Raw genomic sequence first — 21,226 nt, forward strand, 5'->3', positions numbered from 1 at the left:
TCCATACTTCCTGCGTTTCTTTGTTACGCGGATCCAACGCGGCGTGGAGGGATGACTTATTATTAGTGCACTCGTAGATAACGAGTCCATCATGCAAAGGATTTGAAAGGCAAGGGCAAGGCTGTCAGCGAGGGAACGCTCAAGGGCAAGGAAGGGTGATGTGCCGCGAGGCGGCGTTGTTGTTCTTCTTCTTCGTCTTCCACCTCAGGGCAATGGCCGTTAGTTGAGTTTGGCTGAGTTCGATAGATGTGATGGCGACAAGGCAAATTTACCCTACGTTTATATATACCTTGATGGCGATGTTCTCTTCGTCCTCTGACACGCACTGACCGTGATCCACGAAGGGAGATTAGCCTGAGCTCTACTGGAATGTGAAACGGATAGTGTAGAATGGATATATCCCCACGAGTAAGTAAGTAAGTGACATGTGTGTAGTCATACAGGGAAAACGAACTATGTAATACGTATACATAAAGTATGACCTCACGAACACAGACGGTCCCCAGGACGTCCTCACAGTGACATCGTGTCCTCGTCCTTCGATGTGTATTCCCAGAATGTCCAGCGGATGACACTCGCGGATTGTCCGTGAAGAATCACCCGCGTGCATCCTGTGGCAGTCCCGGTAGGTCGCTCTCAGGACGAGAAATACCACCTTGTTCAGTTTACCTTCTAAGACTCTGCAAGTATTGAGTGACACATTTGTTTTGCTTTCTGGGCCGATCCCAGTGGGTGAATGACAACCGTCAGAAGAGAGGGCGGTCCTACGTAAAATTTATTTCACTCCAAAAATGTGTCTGTCTATGATACCTGGAGCATTTACTGCCGCAAAGACGGAAAAGCGCGATTCCGTAGCACTGCTTTGAACTTTGGAAAGTCCAACCGGAATGTCTGAAACCGAAAGGAGTAAGAAAGGTAGACTTCGCATAGCTTGAGAGTTGACACTTCAAGCAATTCGTCGTTTGAGTAGTGTGTGTTTGCTAAATTTAATTAAACTTCAATACGTTTTCTTCAACTTTAACTTTTTTTTTCGCCTTCGAGATTTCTGTGTTTTAAAATCGCCGCGCTCATTTCCGTTATAGAAAGTACTCCACTTCATGCGGCAGTTTGGCAATATGAATTGACAATAATGAGTCTGTGAAACAGAAGTTGTAAAGGCTGCGTGTGCTTTCTGACAAAAACAAATAACGTCCAATAAAAGGATGCTAGATTATGTTCCTGCTCTGTCATCACACCCTCCTACATCGGTCCTTGTTGACCTCCTAGGGGTAACCGAAAGAATGTCGCAAAGTCATGTGTGAGCCCCATTTTAACACATGAGGGATACCCTGAGGACGGATTTCAACCTTTATGTGTGTTCCTGTATGATAACCGTCGAACACCTCAGGGACGACAGTGCGTTCTTATAGGCTAACCTATTCAGTACGGGCACGAACCTTTGTGCCTGCTCCTTAGAAGTCGGCCCAGGACGCACATTCCCCCAGGGCGTGAGTCGTGACGTTGCCCACATACGTGAGGCCGACAACGGCAAGCCCTATCACCACCACCACCACCACCACCACCACCACCATGTGCCTGCTCGCTTTCGTTGTGATCTGTAACAATAAATTTTCCCCAGAGCTGACCTTTAGCACCTCACCCGACGTATAACCCCCCGTACCCCTGCTTGCTGCTTGGTACCCAGCTTAGCCAACCTCTCCAGTTGCTTCATGAAACTGATAAGTGTAGACTCCGCTCCTATACCTTGGCCGTCTTATGGCGAGTTCGGGCGGTCATTTCATGGCAACAGTACTAGCTCTCGGAGATCGCTAGGTCCGCACCCGCGCTGGATCACGTGACCGTTGCCACCTGAACATAAGCGGCAGGAATGTAGCGGTTTGAGCCGCTTGGATCACGCTAAGGTTGCCCCGGTTGCTTGTCTTCTGATTTCGTAGTCTGATAACCGACGTGAACAGGGACAGTTCGTGGGTCGGCACAACGTAGCGAAGGGACAGGTTTATTATTCGAGGATTATATTCCACTCCAGAACTTCTACATAGGAGTTCCACACTTCCTGCCAGGGATGATACCAGTTACAGCACGTCAGTACTTTCGCCTCTTCCACTCACCACACAGACGCCATACCAGCATGGCTCTATCAGGTGTTATAACATGGTTGTCATGGCAAGCGCATGTAGGACGGACTCAAACTGACTCTTTCTGTTCTCTCTCAGAGCTTTTGCACACCCACTCACCCATTCAAACACAAGGTAGGGCGAGGGTCATGTTGGCGTTTTGTGAGTTTGTGCGGTCCCTGATGAAGTTGTCCTCTGAAGGAGACCTCTCATGCATACACCAAGAATCCTTGCATGTGCGCCCTGATACCCTGATTCCGCAAACCTAATGGCCCCAGGCATGGGGTTAGGAAGTTCGCCACAAATGAAAGCCAACTCCACGCTCTCAACCAACAGACCTCTATGTATTTTTATTAGGTCTACTGTCAGGCACCAGGATCGTACTTAGACCATCTCAGCTTCGTGAGGGGCCGTCGAACCCTTCGGAGTAAGCCTGTGGAACTGCACAGGAAGGCCGTTTTCCGCGAGCAAGAACCCGAAGACGACCAACCGCGATGCCCCGAGCGTGATTCAAGCGGCTATCAGACCAATGATTCTAGATTCCTGGTACTCATGTTCAGGTGGCAATTACGGTCACGTGATCCAGCGCGAGCAATTTCCGAGCGGTTACCGGGCGCTAGGCAGTGTTGCCATTAATGAGCACCCGAATTCGGGAACAAGGAACTGGTTGGGAACATCCGACGCCACCTATACACAAAGAAACCTGATCGTTTAATCGACATGACGATAACAACGTTAACCACGTTACTAACACGCTTGGCTGTAATATTTCTTTGAATGTGCTTCACGTCAACATTCGCAGTATTCGAAAAAAGTTCGATGCGCTTTTGGGACTTTTATCACAGACAGCCACAGAATACGATGTGATCTGCATGTCAGAGACATGGCTACATACTGACGAGTTTTATAAAATACCAGGTTACATATTCGTGTCTTCACCGCGAATATATTCGGCTAAGATGTCAAGGGGCGGTGGCGTAGCAATGTTTGTTCTGCAGTCACTGTCGTTTCATATTAGAAATGATGTTACCTTTTCTATTCCTGATGCATGTGAGACACTATTTGTGGAAATTGTAGGCCATGGTATACTGGGTTGCATATATAGATCACCAAGCTGTTCAATGCAGAGCTTCATACAGAGGTTTGAGGATGCTCTTTCTCAATTAAACTGCACCAGACACTCCGTTGTTATAGTAGGGGATTTTAATATAGATTTATTGTGTTCAAGTTCCGTTAGCTCTGAGTACATCGCTTTGCTTGAATGCTATGGCATGACGAATATGATTGACGCGCCCACAAGAACCACAGTCGGATCAAGGTCATTGATTGACCACGTAATTACAAAGAAGGGTGCAACTTTTACTTGTGGTGTTTTGGATTTGCACGTCAGTGATCATTGTCTTGTTTATTGTCATCGTAGCGTTGTTGGTAAACAAACCTTAGATACTAAACCAACTGCAGCCACTTCTATTAAAACTGACTATGTTATGCTTCGCACCCTGCTATGCACGTATGACTGGAGTGATATCTATCATGAGGACGTTAACCGTGAATTTGACGAATTCCTTAGAATTCTTAAGAGCTGTGTGGAGGCATCAACTATTGTTCTTCCCCGTCGACGTTACGAAAAACCGATGTGTCCTTGGATGAGTGTAGAGCTCCTGAATATATTGGCGGATAAGAACTACTGGTACAAGAAGTATAAGCGCTGTCCTGGTAACACCACGTTTGAATCACGTTATAAAGCGTTTCGTAACCGAGCAACGACGCTTGCACGTCAACTAAAGCGAAAATACTACGCTCAACTCATCCTGCAATGCAGCCGAGATTCTCGAAAGGTATGGCAAATTATCAATTCTATTACCAAGCCTTCCAAATCAGGGAACGTTTTGCCCTCTGTTGAATTGTCAACAAGGGCTTTATGTGAGCGTTTTAATATTTACTTTACGTCAATAGGGCATCAACTTGCTTCCAAAGTTGTAAGAAACTCTTCTTCGCCTGAAACAAGTTTTAACGGGCCAACTGTGTCCAATTCTTTTTTTATGGCGCCATTTACTATACTGGATGTCGTTACAACCATTCGTACGATGAAAAACAACGACGCTGTCGGTTGGGATTGCATCTCAGTACGTGTTCTCAAGACCTGTGCGAATGTTCTAGCAGTGCCTTTGCACCATATTTTCAACCATGCTTGTATCGCCGCTGTCTACCCGAACTCTCTTAAAGTTGCTCGCGTTGTGCCAATATATAAGGCAGGCGATAAGGAAAAGGTCGAAAACTATAGACCGATATCTGTGCTTAGTGTTATTAATACGTTATTTGAAAAGCTGTTGTGTAAACAGATCAGCCGATATCTGAAGAAATATAACATACTTTGTGATGCCCAGCACGGATTTCGAGCTGGTTTGTCAACTGCATCTGCAGTCTTGACTGTTAGTGACGTGATACATCAGGCCTTGAATGATTCACATGTGGCTGTTGGTCTTTTTGTCGATCTGCGGAGAGCGTTCGACACTGTTGATCATTATATCCTTCTTTATAAGCTTTATTGTTACGGCTTTCGTGGTTGTGTATGGCGTTTCTTGAAAAGTTATCTTTCTTCACGCACTATGTATACGAGTATTGACGGCGAGTATTCTGTTCCTATGCCAATTGACATTGGCGTGCCCCAGGGCTCTCTTTTGGGCCCTGTCTTGTTCTCTCTGTATATCAATGACCTTCCACAGGTGTCCGATATTTTGTCAACCTACATGTATGCCGACGACACATGCTTTTTGTATAGTTCCTCAAACACTTCTGATATAGGCCCTGCAATGTCCTATGAGGCCAACAAAATCGCTCAGTGGTTCGAAGCGAATCGTTTATCTTTAAACACGAGTAAGACGAAGTTTGTAATCTTCTCTAGATCATCATCTATCAGTAGTACTCAGATTAATATTACCGTTCAGAATCAAGCTGTGGAACAAGTGCATGAAATTAAATATTTGGGAGTGTTGCTGGACTCATCTTTTTCTTGGAGGCCACATATTGACAAAGTCGCAAAAAATATATCGCAGTCCTGTCACGCTTTATTCCTTGCTAGACAGTACTTCCCCCTGTATGTGCTGCGTCAACTGTACTTTGCTCTGGTCCAGTGTCACTTGACTTACTGTGTTACCTCATGGGGCAATGCATTTACAACATACCTTGAGCGTCTATTTAAACTACAAAAGAGAGCTGTCAGATTAATAACATTCTCTAATAGTCGAACCTCATGCGTTGGGTTGTTCAGTGAATTGAATATTTTGCCTTTTCCCGATCTGATTCGTGAAAGATGTACCTTGCTTGTCTTTTCTATTGTAACGACAAATGTGCCCTACAATAGCTCTATATTTAAAAAATGCAACAGGAGCAATCGAAGTGTTGCTTTACAAGATTACATTTTGTATAGGCCAAAGAATGCATATGGAACCCGTTTGACTGTGTGCTTTGGTACGAGACTGTGGAATGCCTTACCGTTCGATGTGAAAACTAGTCATTGTTTCGCCGCGAAGTTGAGACAGCATATACTTGCCTCATCAAAATACTTGAAAATTGTTTAGTATTTCAGTTACCGCTTCAACGTTGATGTTTTTTAACTGTGTGTCGATGATGTTTTACACTGTGTGTCGCAGGAGTCTCCACTAGCATGCGCTACTGACCCTGTACCGCAGTATTTCCTTTGGCTGCAATGCCTTGTGTGTTTTTTTTAAATAAATACAAATACAAATACAACGAGCTTTCAGTGGCTGCAGCTATGGAGAGGACCCATCATCAAAACGCATAGACAGGCACTGGCAGCCAACGAAAGGCTGTGTTTGTAACCCCCTGCGGCGAGTGGCTCAAGCTGACTACATCCCGTGTTTATATGTCCGCATCTTCTCCTCTAAGCATCGTGTGTAGTTGTACAGACTTCCGTAAAACCCAAAAATGGGGGGGGGGGGGGTTCAATAAAACAGTTTCACGTGAGATCTGCGCTCAAAGTTCTTTTGACAGTTCTGGACACCATCGAACTTCGATCGTCATTCTGAAGGGGCTCATTATTTTATTCCCCACATCCCCACCAGCAATGGGGTAGAGTATCGCCTCTGACGATGAACCTCCCCACTCTCCTTCTCAAAATAAAGTTTCTGTTGTTCACGTGCGACAGTTCGGCTCCTCGACTCCTGCCTGCGCATATAACGTGACAGTATACTGGTCGTAGCAGAAGTGAGTTTATCGCCCACGATACCTAGCCCTCCCTTCCCTGCGATAGTCGTAACGTTGCCCGCCTAAGGGTAGTCGACTACGTCAAGCAGTTTCATGAATCCCATCGCCATCACCACCACCGCTTACATCGTCGAATGTGAAGGGTCCATCTAAAGGGCGGGGGGGCGAAGGGGGGACACAAGGAAAAACAAGTTGTACGTTTTAGTACGTTCTATGTTATGTATTAGCACAGCCAATTATTTCGAAAGAAAAGAACACAGAAGCAAAGCAATGACATATGATATGCTCTACATTTTGGGGCGGCAAACTGATTAGGAGAGATTGATAGGGACCCTTCAGGAATTCCTTTGAAGAGTGAATGCCTCTGTAGTAATAGCTAGGGACCCTTCCCTTCAGCAAGGATAGTACACTAACCTTGCTTGGATATATAGTTGAAAGTCGGACGCTCCCTTGCTGTCTTTGTGTCACCTTTGTAGTTTTCGCTGCTGTCATGTGCCAAGAGGCTCCGTTCGTCTCCTAGTTAGAGGGTCATCGCCTGTTAGAGCTCAGTGGCACTCAGTCGATCACTAATTACTGGAAGATAGACTCGATAAGTACACAGCCCAATGGTAAGGTTAAAACCGCTCATGAAGCTTGCTAGAGGGCCAGTTCTTAGAACGGTGAAGGCCAACCATCGCACAGAATGACCACTCCCGATTTGCGGGAAGCCTTTTTGTCACAAAAAGGGAAGTTTTGTACCCGTTACCGACATGAGGTATAGCGATACCGATACTCGTTAGTTGTGGATGTATAGTTCCGTATCGGGACCACTGGCTTTTTTTTTAAAGAAAACCTAATAAAAACAAAAATCAAACGCTTTTACGTGAAAGAGGAAGTAATTAGTAACGAAATTAAACAGGAATGACCTTCGTATATTGCGTAAATCGTATAAAATTTTATCGAATTTTTAACGAATTTTATCGCCGGTTTCTTGATGGCGATCCGCCATCTTGGCTGAGGACCTTACTGACCTAACCCGAGGCACAGTCTCGACGCCCGCACCGCCTAGTGCGTGCCTAGTGCGTGCCCCCCCCCCCCCAATCTGTAGAACCTAACTTAACCCAACCTCACTAAAGTGAGGTGATTTAGCCCATTTCAACTGCAAGTTTCGAATCCGTTAGGCTTAGCATTCCCGTGTTTCTCCTGCGCTAAAAGTGAATCAGATGGGGTTGTTCAAATGCATATAAAAAAACTTCGTCTACAGAATTTTGTAATTCTTACATTTATAGATTCAGTATATGATCTTCTTCCACTTCTATGCGATATTTACTTTCCTAACCGTTTCACTAATTTTTAAAAACGAGTGGTCCCGATACGGAACTACACCCCCGCCCCTTTATATCGAGTACCGAAAGTATCGAAATACCGATATCGACGCTTCTTTTTTAAAGTAACGGAGTACCGCTACCGTTACTAAAAAAAAGTAACGCGATAATTTGCCGCATACTTTTGTTGGAAATACGAATATTATGCAACATAGAAATCTCGCTTACGTGAACACCCCATTTGTGTAATAGCAATTCGAGAGCGTGTACAGCGTACACAGCAAGGGTACAGCGTGTACAGGGTGACATGCAGATGGTACTCTTGCAGGGACTTGCGGAATTTCTACTTCCAGTAGAATAGGAGATGCGCGAGTGGCCGCTGTAGTGTGTTGCTTCTTAAAGATGAAGCCCAGAAACTGTCATGTGACCGAAGCTTTGTAGCGGTGGCAACCGGGCGATGTTGTTTTGCGTGCCAACAACCAACGCTACTACTAGGGAGGTTAGAATACTGTAATTCACCCCTGTGATATCGGGTATAGGTGCGTTACCATTACCCTGCGTAGTCATTTCAACTGCAGCCCTTGAGATGATTGCTATAGGGCGTTAGCGAGACATCAAACGTCGTGGTCGTCCTAATGCTCCGTTAGGCCTTTGCAATTTACGTGGGAACACCCCAGTTTAGTGGAATGGTTTACTAGTTGAGCAGCAACCACACGAAACGTGGTCGATTGGTTGGTCTACAAATGTGACGTAGCCAGATTTTTTTTTTTTTTTAGGTGGGAGTCTGGAACCTCTATTGCAGAAGATTGAAAAAAAGAAGATTAACGTGAGCCATGGTGAACAAATACAGCCACATATACAAGGTGTCATAAATTGGACCTCCCCACCCCCCAACGCCCCTGGCCTAAAGGTGTTATAGCCTTAATCCGCAAATGAAGCACTAGGTCACATTTCACCATACCAGCAAACCTCTCTATTATCACGGTGCAAACACTAAGTTGTAATGACGTAAAATGGTCGGGGGAGACGACCTCAACTATCTAAGCCAGAATGGACAACGCTTCGCGGGAACCATTCCTTGTCCGGTTACACAATGAAACGCTTTTGTGAACCGCTCCGAATGGAGCAAAGGACCGTTCACAAGTTCCGACGACGAACCGCATCGCCCTGCTGCCCAAAGAACAAAGAACAGCTGCTCATTGGTGAAATTGGCATTCAGTCTCAGCTCCGTCGCGTACTGCTTTGCAATATGTTCTACGTATGTCCAATAGAGAGGACTCAGCAGGATGTGAGCCGCGGATATATCTTGGAGTATTTGGCGGTCGCTAGTATTCGTTGCGATGCACGCTAAATGTGTGTTCCACGCAACGACGTCACCCGAACTCCACGACGACAAGTTCGGAGACCGAAACACAGGTTCCATGATCGCCGAACCCAGATATGGAACAACAGTCGTGTCGACCACTGAAGTGTTAAAAAACAGAAGTGTCAGCAGGCCCAGGGGGACGAACACTTCGTTGTGGTCGGCAGAGTACGAGGGCGATGTTTCCAGGAGCGCAATCGGTTGGCTTTCAGTTATGTTCGCCGGTAAAAGTCTGGTTGTCGTTGCGTTCAGAAAGTTGAAGACGTTGCTCTCGTTTCCACCCCAGTATTTCAACCGATGTTGCAATTTCTGGGCTAGGTCGTGCCAAAGGGCTCCCATTTCTTCCTCGTACTCGTGGTTGAAGCTTTTCAAAAGCGCATAGCTTTGAAGACGAGTCTCAACTGGGAAAACGTCGTCAACCACTTCCAGACACGCTATCATGCGTCGTCCTCGTAAAAGCGCTTTCTGGTGCAATGCTTTGTAGACGGAAGTAAGAAAGGGCGAGAAGTACAGCACCTTCCACAGCACGGCGTACGTGTTGACGTCACCAGCCGAATCGAAGCGTTCATTATGGTGACACGCCGCTGCTTGTGATACCCAGAGTGCGGCCTTCGCGGCCCAGTGACTGGCTGGGAGTTGAACGTGAGGTCTCTCGGAGCGGATCAGCAGGTTCCTTATGACACTAGCCCTACGGAACAAAAACTTCTTGAAACCTTCGACAGAAACGTTAAGATATTTTTTGGTGTATATCTCCGCAATGCGTAGTGGGGTACGAGGGTAAGTGATGTTGCAACCCGTCGCGACTGCAGCCCAATCTACTTGGCGAAGCACTACGTCCAAAATACCGCGTCGCCCTTGAGCGCAGTCCCGAAACATCAGAGCGTCGTCCTCTGTCGCATCTGTGTGCAGACGTCGTCCGTAGATTTTCATCATAGCTCTCATGAAGTCGTGCATTTTCTTCAAGAGAAGAGATACCCTGTCTCTTGAACAGACGAAAGCGCTGAAATTGTGACAGGGCTCCGCTTCGTTGTTCACCGTGCGTCCAAGAAAGTTCGTTGTCCACAAACACGTAGAGCTGTTGCAGAGCGGTGCTCTTTCGCTGGTGTGTTTCGGAGCTGGGTGTACAGGGCCATATTTAAACTTCCCTTGTTTCGGGTGTATTTTGAGGTACTGCCCGTACATGATGAGATCGAAGATAACAGTTGCAATGACGGCGCCGCAGCATACTACGATGGGAATCCACGGTCGAAACCGACCACTGGTAGCCCTTACGTGGGTCGGACCCAGTTTTCGACACCTGCTGATTAACGGCTTCATTGAAGACATTTCCATCTCGTCCCTGTGGAGGCCGTCTTGTAAATAAACAACGGAAAAGGACTAAATCTCTGAGGTTCAAATGGAACGAGGTTCCCTAGGTGCTAGATGGATGGTGATGATTCGATGATGATTGTGTGTCCCTGATGGCGATGGTGCTGTTACCCACCTGTTGCTGTTACCCACCCTGTGCTGTTACCCACCGACTCCAGCACACGTACAAGATGTACTTTCACCGACGAATCATCCTAAACGTCCAGATATGGCCTCATTCTGAATACAACTTCTGATTTTTTCTTATATTGCTAACTGGAGGATGGGATAGGATGGTAGGCCAATGATCATATGGGTGGGTGAAAGGGGATGAGGGGGTGAATAAATGATAATAATAATTGGCAGTAGATTTAGACGCATGTTGAGCCAGCCAAGATTAAAAACGATGAGATGAATAATGCAACTGAATGGAAGACGGTTGATGGAGCGGTGGTGCCTGCTTAGTGACAAAAGAAAAAGAAAAAAAAAGAAAACGAAACAGTACATAGCGATAAGGGAACAAAAAGAAGTAATCCATAACGTAATCACAAGGACAATGCGGGCAACTAGAAGACGGCCGCATGGGATGACTGCAAGTTATGTAGACCGTAAGATCACCTTCGCGGAGGCGTCGGCCGTCTCATTCGCCGCTATACACGCGTGATCCGTGACCTATGATAAGTTCCTGGGTGTCTGCAAAAGGGAAATCACGAAACAACTAGAGAGATGGCGAATCATGAGATACCAAATCGGAAATGATAGAGAGGCAGTCAGAAAATAAGAGTACGTGCCAGAAGGACGGCCCTCGCCATCAGGACGGACACCTATTGAGGACATACTAAGAAGGCGAACAAGTTATGCGGCGAAGATGGTAATATAATTCGCTTGTACTGGCCAATCTCCCTTGCGCATGCGGTGCAATGGTTTGATGGAGGCTGAAGAATAATTCGAAAGCCAAAGAGATCTCCGTAAGTCTAATGCCGGGATGAAGACGCCAACACCCGATGTCTCATCTTTGTGCTGACCCATCCGCGAAAATACGAAGGCGCTTTCCTCTTTTCACCAGGTGAAAAGAGGAAAGCGCGGAGCTGAGGAGAGAGAGCAAGGGAATGAGTGAGCACGAAGAGCGAGGGAGATAAAGGCCGTTCGGAAAACTAGGGAAGGACTGGCCGTGGTGGAGTTAAAGAGACGAGTCAAGAGAGAGCAAACATGGGAACGCTACTATATATAGGTTATACGGTTAATCCGTATACGTTGTGTTGCGTCCGCGTTGCAGCCGGGTCATTCCACGGCAAACGTTCCAGAGGCAGGGCAAGGTAACGGAATCTTTTTCGTTTCCGTTACCACCTCCGTTTAAGGGCCCTCATTTGTTTATGTTTCAGTTTCGGTTACCGCCATTGTTGCCTTTCGTTTCCGTTACGTTTCGGTTTCGGTTTACGGTACCGCCCCACCTCCAGCCCCCCCCCCCCTTTTTGTTTTTCTTCTTTCGGTTCTTTCCCCCTTCCTGAAAGAAAAAGACAATTGAGACCGTGACAAAACTTAATCCCTCTACGTTCTGAAGTCTATTTTGAAGACTCCAGGGATACATGCATACAAGAGACAATGTTTATTCAAAATACACACACAAATATATATATATATATATAGGTACGTGATTTGTGTGAACAGCTAATATGAACATGGTTTCCAGGAACGTTACTCACGCTTGCAGGTTCCAGGTCACCATAAGCGTATACTTCTTCTATTTACTGTATACTACTTACTTAGATGCTCCAGTTTGATAGTTCATTTTAGTTTAGTTCTTCAGTTCATTTTAGTTTGCTTTATTGAGGTGCAGATGAAGACGAAATGAGGAAGCCTGCATCAATCCATCTGGCAATGGGTATATTCAAATTTCCGAGGCTGCGGGTATTCTGGAGAACCTCCTTCAAAGCATTTCACCTGCGTCGTTGACATACTGTCTTCCTTCGTAGTGCTATCACGTGCTTGTTAGGCCCAATAAAAGCATTTTTCCAATTTTTCTTCATGCCTTGGACGCATTTCCCTTCGTTTACTACGGCTCGCACCGAACACCTCTTGAGCCCTGATGTCCGAGCTTGACCACACCTTGTCATTTCGCGAAATACCTCCATCGATTATGTTTTCGATGTAAATGTGTTATTTAGACGGGCAGCAGCTGCGAAAAGTTGCTTTAAAATAGCAGAATAAAAATAAAAATTCGGGGCTGAAAGGGCTAGCTCTGTCCTTTGCTTCCTACTCACTGTTCCAACTGTCCCTGTGAGTTAATTCCTTTGAAACGTTTTAGAGGAGCTACGAACTGTACCAAGCGAGCCCGCCGACTGTGTTGGATCCAAACGGCGATTTCAACGTGTTGTCTGTGACACCTTTTCTATAGGTGAATTTGAGTGGTGCTTATCTTCAGCACATAGCATGCTCCTGGCCAACCATCTTCCCGAATGACAATGTTCTCGCCCATGGTTTGTTGATAACGAGAAGCGAAGTTTATTATGTAGCCATTACGCGCGGCTACAAAATGGACTACGCCTCCCGTTTTCAAGAAATCGGAGACAAAAACGTTGTCATTCGGGATGATGGTTGGCTGGGAGCGTGCCATGTAGTGAAGTTCATCTTGAAGGCGTCATCGTGACGTTGCCCACATACGTGAGGCCGACAACGGCAAGCCCTATCACCACCACCGTCCACCGTCATCTTGAAAAGGGTAAAGCAGAATGCTATGTGTACCTCCGCGTTGGCTTCTGATTGGGTGCTACAATACTTCAGATGACGTAACGATGGATAGAGGTATCTGGACGGCGGTGCCTGTACTCGCCCGAATACGAAAGAGAGTGTGTTTTTGTATTAACGCTGCACAAGCTATGAAGGAGAAGAATTGAACAATAGATTGGAAATATAATTACGAAGCGTATAAGAACAATATTACATCTATTAAACCCGTAACTAAATACATGCAGATAGAAGTTCTTCTTACCTCCTTTAAACTTTTTGTTTTCAGTCCATACACTACCGCCGAAATATCAGATTTCCCAACTTATCACAACCGAATAGATACCCACAAACAATTCCAGGATTTTGCGGGAAAAAATACCGAACATTGGAAACTTTATTTACAGTGTATCGTTGTAGTGTACTTTCCGCGAAATTTGCTTCTCCTGTTCTCGTTCGTGGTGACACGGCAACTGTCATTCAAATCAAAGAAGAAAGCATGCCCCGTGTCGCGGGGCACGAGGTCAGAAGCAAAATTGTTTGTTTGTTCGACTATACGAGAGCAACGGGAAGAGCCTAACAGAACCATGAGCAGTCCTACGCCTGACCCTCGAAGCTGGACGCCATCACCGGAGAGGACCACATCGCCTTCGACAGATAACCGGCCGACCAAGACCCACATCAACCCTTTCGTGTGCCTTATCATCATTGTGGTCTTGGTCGTTGTCAGCGCTGGCTTTGCACTTGTCACCATGCGAAAGGCAGAGTACGCTCTCTCCTTTGTATCACAATGTCCACGTCATAGGATGGATGTTCAAGTTATCGGTACTCGCACGAACATTGGAGGGGGCGTAACTTCGAGATATGTTATCTAAGTTACCCTCTATGTGCATGCCCGTGAGGAGTATACGTTCGAACATTGACAATTATTAGTGCTGCTTCTAAACCGAGGTGGGTAATAGTTACATTCTTAGTAATGTAAGTACAACTACTGAGTGCTCCCTGACAGGTGGTACAACTAGGGTCAGTAGTATAACAAGGTACCGTAAAGCAGGCAGATTATGTTGGCGGCGTGGTTTAAGAGCTGTTTGCTTGTAATCCCAGCAGCACAAGTTATACATGTTACATGGAACGCTAAATATTTTTAACTTGCAAGCGAAATTCTGGTAGGACGGTTCGGGGCGACGTCTGTTAGGAAATAATCCCCAACTTGTAACTAATCCCCAGTCCGTAACTTCCGTAAAATCTGTTTCCGTGACTTTTTCTTCAACTTCCGTAAAACTTCGTGACCGTTTGATAATCTTTTTACCTCAACCTATATATAGATATATACGGGGTGTTTCAAAAAACGTGTCATCGGACTTTATAAAAAAAAAGGGGGGCAATGGAAAAATATGCGGTCAACCGGGCATTTGTGTTGCAACTGAATTTGCCACCTTGCAAAAATATTTTCATTTCAGTTTAATTAAAAGAAATTGAATTTCATTAATTGAAGTCCAAAATTTCCCAAGTCAATCTAGCGTTTTCTTTTTCTTTTTTTTTTTACAGAATTAGAGAGCCCGTAGTGAACTTAGTCGAATCCACCAAGAAATCCGCTCGATATTGCAAATGGGACTGCAAAAAAAAAAAAGTCCCTAAAATGAGGATTGAAAGTCTCGGGTATTCAACGGCGCACCAAATCAGTCGTAAAGATGCGCGGATAGGAGGCCATGCTCATGCGCCCATGAAGCTAGAACAGTTTATCACTGGACCAGCGTGAAGCACAAGCTGCGCCGATAACAAGCGTGTTCACATTCCACCATAGGTTGATAAGCGTCAAAAAAAAGAAAAGAAAAAACGATTCAGCCTCTTTTTATTTTCTGCCCTCTTTTTTTCGACCTTGCGTCTTTCATGGGGGCAGGAGCATGTCCTCCTCTCCGCGCATCTTTCCAACTGATTTGGTGCGCCGTTCAATACCCGAAACTTTCAAGCCTCAATTTCTGGAGCTTTTTTGGGCACTTCCATCCGCATTCTCGAGCGGATTTCTTGCTAGATCTGAATAAAGTTCGTTACAGGCTCTCTAATTCTGTAATAAAAAAACGCAACAAAAAATGTTACGTTGACTTGGCAAACTTTGGAGTTCAATTAATGAAATTCAATTTCTTTTAATTAAAATGAAATGAAAATATTTTTGCGATGTGGCAAATTATTTGCCACACAAACGCCGTTGACCGCATATTTTTCCGTTGCCCCGTTTTTTTATCAAGTCCGATAATGACAGGTTTTTTTAAACACCCTGTATATACGTGTATATATGTATGATACTGCATAAAAGTAAAATAATAAGATGTAAACGACAGATTTTCAGAAAAGTTAACAAAAGCTACTTTATTTAGCGGGTAATGTAACACAAAGATAATGAACTATGAAACCTTTAAAAGAGCAATCGACGTTTCGACAGTGCCACTGTCTTCGTCAGGACTAAAGCGTTAGGCATATCGCATGTGGCTTAACTAGGTTCTTGGAGTGACGTACACGCAGAGCCGTAGCGAGGGAAAGTTCGCGCCCAAGGCAGAGTAAATCTGCAGTGCCCCTCCCTTCTCCCACTGCCGTCGGTAGCACTGTAAACAAAGAAATCAAAACCCTCATTTGCACTGCCGAGAACGTAAATTCAAATTTTCTTCGTTTCCGCTTTATCCTGTCCAACCAGAGTTGTACACGTTACTCGAAAAAAGTAATTGATTACAGTTACTGTTAATACTGCGCGAAAAGTAATTCTTTACCGTTACAAATTACTTCATCACAAATGTAATACGTTACCGATTAAAAATGTAACGAGTTACTTTTACCATTACTTTTAAATTGTGAGCCATACCAAAGTCAACAAGCTTGCGGTGAATGCAACCATGCAGCTCTTGCTGCAAGTTCTAATATGAGACACCAACGTACATGATAAGTGAAATTCACAAATACATTTGAAAGCAACATACAAAACACATACACGCGTTTATTGTAGATTTATATACACACTTAAACAACATCGAAACATCCACGTCGAAACATGGGCGTCGTTTTGTTACTATTGCTATATTCAGCCCGCACAATGTATCAATACAGTCACCTATTTCACTGTTGCTCCAGTAGGTCGCGGTTGTAAGGGATTATCATATTACTGTGGTGTGCATGGAACACGTGTGGACTAGAGACTGCCGTCACAGTGACCTCTGCGTCATTGCTTCAGTCGAACTCGTGGTGGAACAGAAGTACAGATTGGCTCGGAATAGGGTTGCCTTGTTGACAGAAAGTTAAAAAAGTAATCGATTACTCAGTAATTGATTACCGAAAATTGTAATCAGATTACTTGGAAAATTACTTGCTCACAAACTTAATTGATTACGTTAAAAAATTACTGAAAAAGTAATTGATTACTAGTAACGCAATTACTAGTAACGCGTTACGTACAACTCTGTGTCCAACCAACCTTCTAGAGCAAGGTGTTCGGCGCCCGGGACGGCTGCCCCTCTCGCCCCTATGGCTCCTATGGTCCCTATGGCTCTGCGTACAGGGTAGAGGTGCGCCATATGGTGACTGTCAGCTTCAGTGACTGCGGTCATGGTCAATGATTTATTGTCCGGACAACGGGCCTCGGATGATGACCTCAAATAGCTTCTAACTAATCATAACTACCATACAGTAGATCTACTGTGGCTTCCATCTCTGCTTGAAACCCGCCAAGCACCACTAAATTTTTCACCTGTCTGTCCTGCTCTCCAGGAGTTGAGAGCCTAATTTGCAATAGTACCTTACCATGGAACTATTTTCACATGTGGCTACTAGACCTTATGTTATACGTATCGAAATCCCGGTTCTCTAACACGCATTACTGTCGTCGACGACATGGTTAAGCCCATAACACATACCTGTTCATCATATATTAAATAATGTTCGTTTTGTGTGTGCGTGTGTGCTAGGAAACCTACTTTGTTGCGGAGCATACGTCCAAAATACAAATATATACTGGTTGGCTTGTTCTCTTTGTTATTAAATTGCTCCATTTCCAGGTACGCCGCAAAATTGGCCCAGGACCCCGTTTGCCGAAGCCGCGACTGCCTGGAGCACGCTTCCCACCTTAAGGTCTCCATCAACAGCAACGTCAATCCCTGCAAGAACCTCTACAACTACGTCTGCGCTTTCTGGTACAGAGACTACAGCTACAAGGACCCCAAAGACATTGAGGCCATGCTCTCCGACAACATCCTCCACACCCTTACCTCTGGGAAATTGGACTTGCAGAGCAAAGCTGTAGCCAGGGCCTTCACAGTGTTCCAATCGTGCATTCACAGGAAGGACGACCTGGACGCTTTCAAGCGATTCACCACAGACATGAGAATCCCATGGCCCGAAGAACCATTTCGTGAAGCCAATGCTCTGGACGTCCATTTGCAGCTTCTCATCCGCTGGAGGATCTCTTTCCTGTTTAGTATCAAAGTGATTCCATCAACAAATAACAAAGAGCCCGTTCTAGTCATATGGAGAGCCATGGAGGTGCAATCATGGAAGCAACTCCGTAATGGTGAGGCCGGCACGGTATCGCAGTTCGCTGCAAGGGTGCGGCAGTTCGCCCATGCCTTAGGACACAGCGAGAACTTCAGTGACAGCTACGTCCATCAGCTGCAAAAGGATGAACTGAACGTCATGGGGCTTGTGGAAAGCGGAAGGAAGTCACCGTTTTCAGAGCATTTCTTCGGTCTTCGGCTCCTCCAGAATTACACAAGAGGCATCACTACCGAGGAATGGGTCACTTTCATCAACAGGAACTTGCCACCTGAATTACATCTTACCACCGACGGTGTTAGTCCACAGCCTTCCAGTGCTACACATGCTCGGCAGAATACTTGAGATCGTGCCCAACGATCGGCTCCTCGTGCTACTCGGTTGGATATTCGTGCAAGAATACGCCTGGATGGCGTCAACTAACTTCGACGTAGCCACGTGGGGAAGCAAGAGGCAAGCTCAGCAACGCGCACCTGCTTTCTGTCTGCGACACATCGAGGACGCGTTCGGAATTTTGCCTTGGGCGCCGTTCATATACAAGAACTTTCCAAAAAGCGAGAGGGATAAGGTGAACGCTGTCCTGGACAATATTGTTAGTACGATTCAAGAGAAGCTCGATCGATCTACCATCATCAGCAATGCCACGAAGCAGACAGCTAGCGCAAAACTCCGAAAAATGAAGCGTGTTCTTTGGCCGACTGAAACCTTCTTCAGCGAACAAGACCTCGACGTCGTGTACTCGAGTTTCGACCAAGCGAACGGAACTTTCTTCGAGGACTGGGTTCGGGCTATGACGGACGTAGGCAAACTTCGGGGTCACGAGGATTATCTGAACTTGTACCGGAAGACCATGAGCGACAAGGTGCTAGGCCCCGTAGTTTACCTCTATTATTTTAATATCCTTAAACTGTCTATGGCTGAACTTATATCCCCTCTTTACTATCGCCATGGGAACATGGCGATGAGTTACGGTTATTTGGGGACATTATATGCAGTGTTCTTGAGCAAATCTATGGATTCGCTCGGCCGTCAGATCGATGACGAAGGCCAGAAGAGAGACTGGTGGGAGCCGCCTGTGTCCCACAAGTGCAAATCTTACGGTGATAGGAGAATGACCAATCTGTTTGGATTCGAGACCTCGTACGATGCATTCAAGACAGCCCTCTTTGCGCAAAAGAATAAGGCATTGAACTCTAGACTGGATACCTTAAACATGTATACCGGGGAGCAGATATTTTTCCTATCCGCGTGCAGGCCTCTTTGTTCGCGAGGAGAGTTCGGTATACAGGTCTGCAACGCGGCTTTGGATTCGACTGCGTTTTTGAGATCGTTTAACTGCTCCGAAGAACCAAGCTGGTACGCGAGGAACTGTCGTATGTTATAAAAGATTTCGACACATGTTGTGTGTTCTACTGCGAATTTCTTTGTAACAGCCCAATTTAGGAAGTTTTAACGGGATTCCAGCGACTGGAGCCCAAGATGGGACTGCACGAGGGTGCAGTAGAAGCCGAAGTATAAATTAGCAAAAATTTTTCTGTGGAATTTCGAAAGGCTTTTCACATCACCCATCAGAGCTCGGCCACGTCACTGATGAATGTCGAGATAGGGGCGTCGGTACAACGGCTTTCAAGGGCTACCTTACTGGCAAAGTAGGAAGTAAGGAAGGAAGGAAGTAAAATAATCATTTAGGGATGCTCGAAAGCCTGGTTATCAGGGAGCCTACCAGGGGCAACCGTTCGAAATATTCTCGCCCTATCGTTATGCAGTTCAGAAAAAATAGTGAAAAGGTCTCTGACGAAGGTGCTTAGTCATTATTTCACAATCCACAACTTCCACATTCTTTTGACCCCATGCCAAAGGGGATCCAATCCACCCGAACAATCTCACCAGTTCTGCGTGGGGCCATCTATGGGGCCTCCTATACGTTAAGTTGGCGCGACTGGATGAACCAGTTCCCGTGAACAGTTCCCATATTGCCCCCCCCCCCCCCACACTCCTGGGCTTAGGTTGATTTGACTAACAAACCGCGAAGCCGGTGTTTAGGACGGCGCGCCATGGCAGAAGCCTTGCGGCAGGCGAAACAATCGTTTCTGCATCAGCTGCACTTCCGTCTAAGCCTCGTTCCCAGTGCTAAAGCTGAGCGTGCCCAATGTGGGATATCTGTCTTGCTCTGTCTTCCGGCGCCAAGCGCCGAGAATATTCTGGCGCACGTCAGAAGAACCCAGGAGATCCAAATTATCCGCGGTCCTACCATGCAGCACGTGGAACATGTCGCCACACTGCGCAGATAAAGCTTACGTGTAACGCCACGGTGCCATTACCATTACAATTATATGCTGACCTCGAACTCTGGGAGCTGCGCCGAATTTCTATTGTTCGACGCCGCTCTGGCTGGTGCTCGCCAAATGCCGCGTCTGGAGAAAACGCCTCACGCGAGTGGGCCTTTATATACAGGGTGTTCAAAATTAAGCTTTCACTAGCACTTTATAAATAGGCGAACAAAAGAAAACTGGCTGCTATTTTTCTGTTCCTTGAGTAAGAAACAGGTGCTACATAATTAGCAGCACCTGTTTCTTACACAAGTAGCGTAAAGTTATCATCCGGTTTCCTGTCATCGCCGTGTTTGCGTAGCGCTCGTGAAAGCTTAATTTTGAACACCCTGTATAATTGCGTTTAATGTCCTCGTAATAATGCTTGTGTTGCGACACCCTTAGTGTCTGTGATTTATTGATATCGTTCGGGAATTCTCGTCCAACTATCTATTCTGCTCTCGTGCAACTTCATCTATGAGTGAATGGTGGTCTAATATTGTGGTCAATCAAGATTAAGCATCCTGTATTACCGTTGTACGGACCAATGTTCGAAGTATAAGATTGCACTGGGATGAACTAATAGCGTTATTAAAAGACTTCTTAAATGACATTGATGTGCTGGTACATACTGAAACGAATGCTTGTGATGAGGAAGTGAGAATTTCAAACCTATTTGGTATAATTGAATAGATTGACGAGGTGGAGGAGTTTTGGTACTGATAAATAAATAAATGGAATATCACGGTAAAGCATGATGCCTTTTCATGCGCTGAAGCTGTATTAATGGACCTAAAACAAGACCGAAAATCGCTAACTGTTGGTGGTGGTGATGGCGATAGGGCTTGCCGTTGTCGGCCTCACGTATGTGGGCAACGTCACGACAGACGCCCTGGGGGAATGTGCGTCCTGGGCCGACTTCTAAGGGAACTGTGCCGACATATGTCTTAAAGCGTCTGAGGAAAACCCAGGAAAAACCCCAGACAGCACAGCCGGCACCGGGATTCGAACCCGGGTACCTCCCAGTCTCGACGTGACATGGCCAGCACGCTAACCACTGAGCCACGGGAGCTGGTGATCGCTAACTGTGCTTGCAATATACAGATCTCGACAGTCCTCCACTCAGGACTTCATTTTTGAGCTTTCTCAGTGGCTTGAACATAACAGACAACGTACTGTGTTTATTGTTGGTGACATCGATATTGATAGTATAAAACTAAGGTGGTGGTCTTTAGACATCCGGGAAAGATATTTTATGAAGTACCCATAAAAATGCACCGTGGTTTCTGTAATTGTACTAAGGCC

General features: G+C 45.7%; 2 protein-coding genes across 2 annotated transcripts; both read left to right on the forward strand.

Annotated features, from left to right (window-relative positions):
• The first annotated feature begins 13,650 nt into the window (after positions 1-13,650).
• LOC135385091 (uncharacterized) lies at positions 13,651-17,957 on the forward strand. The gene is made up of 2 exons (XM_064614266.1): positions 13,651-13,845; positions 17,120-17,957. Exons 1-2 carry the CDS (start codon positions 13,667-13,669, stop codon positions 17,955-17,957), a joined length of 1,017 nt encoding a protein of 338 aa, XP_064470336.1. The 5' UTR covers positions 13,651-13,666.
• Positions 17,958-18,021: 64 nt separating this feature from the next.
• On the forward strand, positions 18,022-18,996 carry LOC135385092 (neprilysin-1-like). The gene has a single exon (XM_064614267.1). The coding sequence runs from the start codon at positions 18,022-18,024 to the stop codon at positions 18,994-18,996; it is 975 nt and encodes a 324-aa protein (XP_064470337.1).
• Positions 18,997-21,226: the final 2,230 nt, after the last annotated feature.

Source organism: Ornithodoros turicata, chromosome 2 (genome assembly GCF_037126465.1).
Source record: "Ornithodoros turicata isolate Travis chromosome 2, ASM3712646v1, whole genome shotgun sequence".
NCBI lineage: Eukaryota > Metazoa > Arthropoda > Arachnida > Ixodida > Argasidae > Ornithodoros > Ornithodoros turicata.

Bases quoted from the DNA above. Each gene is read 5' to 3' on its own strand.
- LOC135385091 (XM_064614266.1), top strand. From the start codon at position 13,667: ATGAGCAGTCCTACGCCTGACCCTCGAAGCTGGACGCCATCACCGGAG. The intron at 13,846-17,119 runs GTACGCTCTCTC...CTCCATTTCCAG, and splicing joins GTCACCATGCGAAAGGCAGA to GTACGCCGCAAAATTGGCCC.
- LOC135385092 (XM_064614267.1), top strand. From the start codon at position 18,022: ATGGCGTCAACTAACTTCGACGTAGCCACGTGGGGAAGCAAGAGGCAA.